The 7,184-nt window shown below is 49.8% G+C and overlaps 1 protein-coding gene across 1 annotated transcript in view; it reads left to right on the forward strand.

The window, feature by feature from the left end:
* Positions 1–6,659, forward strand: part of LOC121554912 (zinc finger protein 804A) — a 146,616-nt gene extending 139,957 nt beyond the window's left edge. The window contains exons 3-6 of the mRNA XM_045212023.1: positions 383–513; positions 896–2,658; positions 3,553–4,013; positions 4,126–6,659. Coding sequence (XP_045067958.1) covers positions 383–513; positions 896–2,658; positions 3,553–4,013; positions 4,126–5,352 — 3,582 coding nt within the window. The 3' untranslated portion in view covers positions 5,353–6,659. The remainder of the gene's footprint in view (positions 1–382; positions 514–895; positions 2,659–3,552; positions 4,014–4,125) is intronic.
* The last annotated feature ends 525 nt before the right edge of the window (positions 6,660–7,184 follow it).

Consider the following 7,184-nt stretch of genomic DNA (forward strand, 5'->3'; position numbering starts at 1 on the left):
ATTTCAGGTTGTCAGTGATGTGCACGCCAAGGAACTTGAAGCGTTTGATCTTCTCCACTGCTGCCCCGTCGACACGTAGAGATATTAGAGATAGATGCACCCTTTTAGGCACCCCTATATAGTGCTAGATTAGATGTAGATTGTTTGGGGAGAGATCAACAGGCCAATAGCCTCAACAGAAGATTTAGGCACCCCTATATAGTGCTAGATTAGATGTAGATTGTTTGGGGAGAGATCAACAGGCCATTAGCCTCAGCCTTTCTGATATAGTGCACTACTTGGCATTCCACTATTGAGGGAATAGGGTGCCGTTAGGTACGCAACCTTAGAGATATTCGAGATATTAGCAATCTCTAAAATGAAAGTTTTCTGACTTCCACAGAGGCTGAAGGAGCTGAAGCAGAGAGAGTTTGCCCGGAACGTGACCTCTAAGACCAGGAAGGATGAGCGGAAACAGGAGAGAGCACTCCGGCGGATACATGAACTGGCCGAACAACGTAGAGAGGTCCAATGGTGGGTACATACATCGCTGAACTTTCCAGGATATGATTCATCACAGATTATTGGTTGAAGTGTGATCTGTCACAGATAATGTATAGCAGGGTCCTGAGTCTTAACATGTGAAGTTGGAGTCAGAAAACTAGACATACCAGTTCTGATTATAATGAATTCATTTCAACCAGATTTGCCCACTGGTTAGCCTACATTTTTATACACTGTGTATCATTTTGATGTATGGGGAAATTCAGATGTCTAGGGATGAGTCCTTGCTTGAGATACATGAATCATGAGCGTTGATATCATTAAGGGATTCGCCTACAACAATTGAGTTCCATGCACGTATGAATATGGACTTGCAGACATTCATTCAAATGTTTATTTTTCTATGTTTCAGCGCTCCAGGCAGTGGCCCCAAGTTCAAGTCAACTACGGTGGCAGTGGAGGGCAGTTTCAGAGACAGCTGTACCGATGGACCTTCAGAGGAGACCAACAACTCCACAGTGCTGGAGACAGGGACCCACACCCACAGCCACACCAGCGCCAGCACTGGTCTGGCCACCAACAGCAAGACCCAGAAAACACTCTACTGGCCTTACACAGGAAAGGCCAAGAAACAGACTTACAACAAGCATAAAATAGCATTCTCATTCTCCTTCCCAAAGAAAGCATCCGTGAAGCTGAAATCTTCAGCCTCCGTGTTCTGTGAGAACACAGAGGAGGGTTCCAAAGAATGCATCAGAAGACAGAAGCTCAGAATGCCCCTTGTTGCGCTGAACATTCCGGACTCTCCCGCTGCAGAGGAAAAGGGACTGTGTCATGGGACTGTGAAGGCTATTGGCACTCAGCCTGGTGATCTCAGCCCAAACAGTGTTCGTTTTAGTCAGGGGAGCCAGAGGTCATCAGATGCACTAGCCAGGTCTGACATCCCCATGCCACCACTGGCCTCACATCTGTGTTCTGTGCTAGTTAACTCTGAGGATATGGCCAGACCTTATATGTCCTCTGTCTCCCAATTACCTGCCTCCCCTTGTCACATTCCCCCAGACGACCCAGACACAGTACTAGATACACAGAACTCTGAGGAAACTCAGAGAAACAGCCCAACAGAGGCTGAGCCGGAAACAAGCAAACACCAACAAGCTCATAAAGTAGAGGAGAGCGTCTGGGGGGAAGAGGACTCCTCCATTAGCAGTTCCTCTTCTGAGGTCATCCCCGGTTCTGATGGTCCCCCTGAGAACCAGTCCTCCTCCTCTCAGTCCTCTCAGTCCTCTCAGTCCTCTCCGTGTCCTGGGACTGTGAGCGAGGAAGAGAAAGAAGAAGACATTCCGGTAGTGAAGACCCTGTCGTGTCTTTTCACCAAGCCCAGCCAACCGTTCTTCTCTGTGCTCAGCAGAGATGGAAACACTGTTCTCCAGTGGCCTTCAGAGATGCTGACCTTCACCAGGACAGAGCCCCGTCTCACCTACAGCTGCAACCCCCTCCATTTTGACTTTAGGGCCTCGCAGCAGTGGCAGAGCAGGGCGAAGGTTAGTGTTGGTGACAGTCAGAGTAAGTTATCTGTGGCTTGGTGTATCAGCTCAACCTCTGTCTGCGCTGAGGAACCAACAGATGTTGACAACAAGCACAACAACAAAGCCTACTCTGGCCCAGACCATCATAGCCCTATCAGAGACGACAGGGAGGATTGTCTCATATGTGAGCACCACATGAGTGACACAGACTCAGAAAGCTGCAGCTTGCGTCCTCAGAGACACAGCAGAGTCTACAGCAGAGGGGGATATAGTGGGCACTCCAAAGGTAGGACTCATTCCGGCAAGAGAGCAGCAGGCGGCGAGAAATGGAAATCCAGAGACAGGCACCATTACAGGAGCCACAAGAAGAAGGGGAGGAGGAGGAGGAGGAGAGGAGGGGAGGATGAGGAAGAAGAGGAGTTGCGCAGAGAGAGAGAGACGGAGAGGGAGAGGGAGACGGATGGAGGGTTGGAGAGCAATGCAGAGAAATGCAACAAATTCCAGAGACGGTCTGAGTGTTGGGAAGGACTTGATAGCCAATTTAGAGGCCCCACTTCACAGCAAGTGCAGCCATTAGGGAAGTTAAAGCATCCAATCGGCAGTGGATGCGCTGCTCCCTTCGCCGCCGAGGACAGGGAGAGGGAGAGGGAGAGGGAGAGGGAGAGGGAGAGGGAGAGGGAGAGGGAGGGGGAGAGGGAGGGGAGAGGGAGAGGGAGAGGGAGAGGGAGAGGGAGAGGGAGGGAGAGGGAGAGGGAGGGGGAGAGTGAGGGGGAGAGGGAGAGGGTGAGGGTGGTGGAGAGGGAGAGGGAGAGGGAGAGGGAGGGGGAGAGGGAGAGGGAGGGGGAGAGGGAGGGGGAGAGGGAGAGGGTGGTGGAGAGGGAGAGGGAGAGGGTGGTGGAGAGGGAAAGGGATGTAGAAAGAGAGAGGGAGGAGGAGAGAAGCAGACAGGAAACAGCAGGCAGTGTAAACGGCTCAGCAGGCAGGCTCTCGGATGAAAAGGTGTTGGGGACGAGCGTCACAAGAGACCCGGGCTATCCATCAACGGAACAGAGAAACACTGCAGGGCATGGTTCAAAGAGCTCACAGAGCCACAATGACACCCCCTGCCCTGAGAAACCTCTTGGGCCTGTTAGACAAAACCCAGGCAGGGTGACGACAGTCACGGCACCAGAGAGCTTAGTCACTGCTACCCAAAAACGAAGCATGGCCCTTTCACCAGAGAGCCGTGGTGAAGACTTGTGTGAGAGCAGGGCCTTGAAAAGGAAACGGACAGCATCAATGTCTATGGCTAATGATGAGCAGGGCCTTGACCACCAGGGTCCATGCACCCAGTGTCAGCCAGCTGTGATGGTAGAACCCAATCGGCCAGTCCCATGTACCCAGTGTCAGTCACCTGTGGTAGAGCCCAATGGGACAGATGGTTCAATGGGTGAGGAGGGGTCTGCTTGGTCTGGCTGTGTTTCCTGTGGTAGGGAGGGGAGACTGAGGAAGAGACAGAGAGGGTCCAGTTATGCTCCTCACATGGCAGAACCTCCTGTAGGTCACAATGTTCACATGGCAGAACCTCCTGTAGGTCACAGTGTTCACATGGCAGAACCTCCTGTAGGTCACAGTGTTCACATGGCAGAACCTCCTGTAGGTCACAGTGTTCACATGGCAGAACCTCCTGTAGGTCACAGTGTTCACATGGCAGAACCTCCTGTAGGTCACAGTGTTCACATGGCAGAACCTCCTGTAGGTCACAGTGTTCACATGGCAGAACCTCCTCTGGATGTGCTGTCTGGTGGCAGATGTAAGCTGAACGTCCAGAGTGAGAATCTAGTGAAAACAGCCGTAGAATACCCTGTGCTAAAAGGTCCACTTGCCAGCTGTAGTGCCCTGAGTCAGCCGGCTGTAGAGCACAGCTGTAGTGCCCTGAGTCAGCCGGCTGTAGAGCACAGCTGTAGTGCCCTGAGTCAGCCGGCTGTAGAGCACAGCTGTAGTGCCCTGAGTCAGCCGGCTGTAGAGCACAGCTGTAGTGCCCTGAGTCAGCCGGCTGTAGAGCACAGCTGTAGTGCCCTGAGTCAGCCGGCTGTAGAGCACAGCTGTAGTGCCCTGAGTCAGCCGGCTGTAGAGGCACAGCTGTAGTGCCCTGAGTCAGCCGGCTGTAGAGCACAGCTGTAGTGCCCTGAGTCAGCCGGCTGTAGAGCACAGCTGTAGTGCCCTGAGTCAGCCGGCTGTAGAGCACAGCTGTAGTGCCCTGAGTCAGCCGGCTGTAGAGCACAGCAGTAAGTCAATGGGAGGCTCTCCTCTGCTCCAGATTCAGAACAACGTTCCCAGCGTGAAAGAAGACTGTTCCTCCTCTCTCTCTCAACCTGGGCCTGTAAGAGATCCCCCAAATCCCCCAGAAATAATTGGTATTACTAATGAAAACAAAAACATCCCAAACTCTCCCACTGTTTCTTTCCCGATCATGGTACATCATCTAGGAATGGGCAACAATGGACAAGATTGCATAACAAGGCAAACAGTGGCAGTGGCTGCCCAGGTCAGTCAACTGGGTGTGAGAGAGATTATCCCCACATCCATCCCACCGATGTTTCACACACAGAAGGTGAGCCTGGACAAGTCGCGTCAACACAGTACCCAGAGCCACCCCCACCACCAGGAGTGCCACAGCCCCCAGCCTACCCAGCTTCAGAGGTTTCATCCTGGGGTTAGGGTTCAGGACGAGAGGGAGGTCGTGGAGAGCCTGAGATCCGGAGGTACTAACGTCACAGCTGGCCCCTACCACAATCACAGACCACCATGTTTCCATCCGCAGCACCCGTCTGACGTTATGGAGAAACATCGCTGTCTCGTTCAGATCCAGACCCACGGGCACATCCTCCACCACCATCAGCAACATCGGGTGTTCCCTGGAAAGATGAAGCCTGTCCTGTCTGGGTCTCCTGTCCCCATGTCCCCCTCCTGTCCTCCCATGCTCCACCCTGTCCACCTTTCTCCATCCCACATGTCCCCCATGCCGACCGGGTCCATCACTATCCGACACACCATCCTCCACCACCAACATCACCACCATACAGCCTTCCTCCCTCCTCACCCCCAACCAACTCTCTTACCCCAGGTTCTTCCAGTCCCAGTCAGCCGCCTGCGTATGGGGGCAGAAATGTGTCCCTCTGGCCCCTACCCGCCTCCCTTTGTGACCTCACCATCGCAGCTCTCGGTAATGGCCCCGCCCAGTTTACACCACCACCCAATGGCGGTGACATTCCACACCATGCCCCGCCCAGCCATGTTCCCCTCCATGCTGCAGCCACACCCACATCCTACCGTCATCCCTCTACAGCCCATGTTTTGATGACATCACATCCCACTGTCATCCCTCTACAGCCCATGTTTTGATGACATCACATCCCACTGTCATCCCTCTACAGCCCATGTTTTGATGACATCACATCCCACTGTCATCCCTCTACAGCCCATGTTTTGATGACATCTCATCCACTGTCATCCCTCTACAGCCCATGTTTTAATGACATCACACCACACTGTCATCCCTCTACAGCCCATGATTTGATGACATCACACCACACTGTCATCCCTCTACAGCCCATGTTTTGATAATGTCATCCCCTAACATGCCACTGCAGCTTTCAATCATCTTTTGTGTTGTTTTACTGACAACTCTTATTTCATTTGGGGTGCGAAAGCAACAAAAAAAAAGTTACTGAGAATTGAACCTAGTAGGTAAAGTAGTATTTTCTTCATGTAACATCCAAACCTGCTTTAGCGATGAAACGGCTTATGTAGTAGCCTATTCAGAGTGATAAGTGATTTTCATTCATACTGTATTAGCCAGAAATATTTCCTTTTAGAATGACAATCAAGCAAAACTGAAGAATTAGGACGTGTGCACATTAAAACCAGTCTGAAGCAGATTCATTATTAGAGTTATTCTCTGGACTGTATTTTTGCCGGTAGATGTGAAGCGCTTCAATAGTCTACCTTTAGGGCATTACTGCAAAACTAGTTCAATTAAACATGAACAGAAGCACAACCAGTGTTTAGTGCGTCAGTACGTGTGGATGATTTTCACCCTACATCCATTGTGTTTTCCTAAAGAATGACAATTCATTCGTGTAACACTCTGTTGTACAGCATCCCTCTGTAGGTTTCAGCCACAGCCAATAAACCTTTATTTTGGAAAGTAGAGTATGCATTGAAAGAACAGGTCTGAGCTGTGGTTGTCCTAATATGGACAAGGTAGGGTTACATGTCTCACGAGTTAGATTTTATACATTAGATCAAAAAAAAAAGTGACCGTGTCTTTATAATCACACAGCCCTGATTGATTCTGTACTTAAACCTGCTTACCAAGTGGTTACAGTGCTCTCCATAGAACTTCTCCATGTAATGCAGTAGATACGACCTGTTGCTGGGGTAAAAACTGTTCTACCACTCTGCAACTAATTCCACTTGCTTTGAGAAATTTGTACACGTTGTAAATTAGCCATATTTTTTATCCACTTGCAGGATTTACTGTAAGATACAGTTCTGATTTTATAGTGCAGGTTACCCTTATGTGTTGTCATCATTATTTACATAAAACTATGTTTTTACTTACATTTTGCCAACAGAATGACGTTCAAATCAATGAAATAAAAATAAATATAAAATATTCCTCTTTCTCGAGTCTCATTGTTTCAGATGTGTCGAGTCTTTTTTTCACCACTCAGCAGTGTAGCATAATGAGCAACATCCGCGTTAAGTCGACCGTCTCATAACAAGCAGTCTGAGAGAAAAAGCATTAACAGCATAGTTGTTTGTGGGGTTGTACGAGAGAGAAAATGCAACGCGGAGGCAATTTGTCTTAGGCGATAAAGTGCTGTTGAATATTTCACCTTAAACAGTTGCTGAGAGATGATGGCGGATATGTGGAGTCACACAAATTTAGTCAGTCTATTTTACAATGAGATGCATTAAATCTTCTGCGAGCAAGGCTTGTCAAACACCCCACATGCTGTTTCACAGCTACAAATGACCTTCAGAGGTCTAGAGATGTCACTAAAATGGCCACTTTCACTTCCAGGCTTCTACAGTGTTTCTCAGTATTATTGGCTTATTATTGGTTTATTCAGAACACCATTAGCTTTTTTTGCCGAAGAAAGCAGCTATTCCTTCAGGGGGCCA

Source organism: Coregonus clupeaformis, chromosome 40 (genome assembly GCF_020615455.1).
Source record: "Coregonus clupeaformis isolate EN_2021a chromosome 40, ASM2061545v1, whole genome shotgun sequence".
NCBI classification, from domain to species: domain Eukaryota; kingdom Metazoa; phylum Chordata; class Actinopteri; order Salmoniformes; family Salmonidae; genus Coregonus; species Coregonus clupeaformis.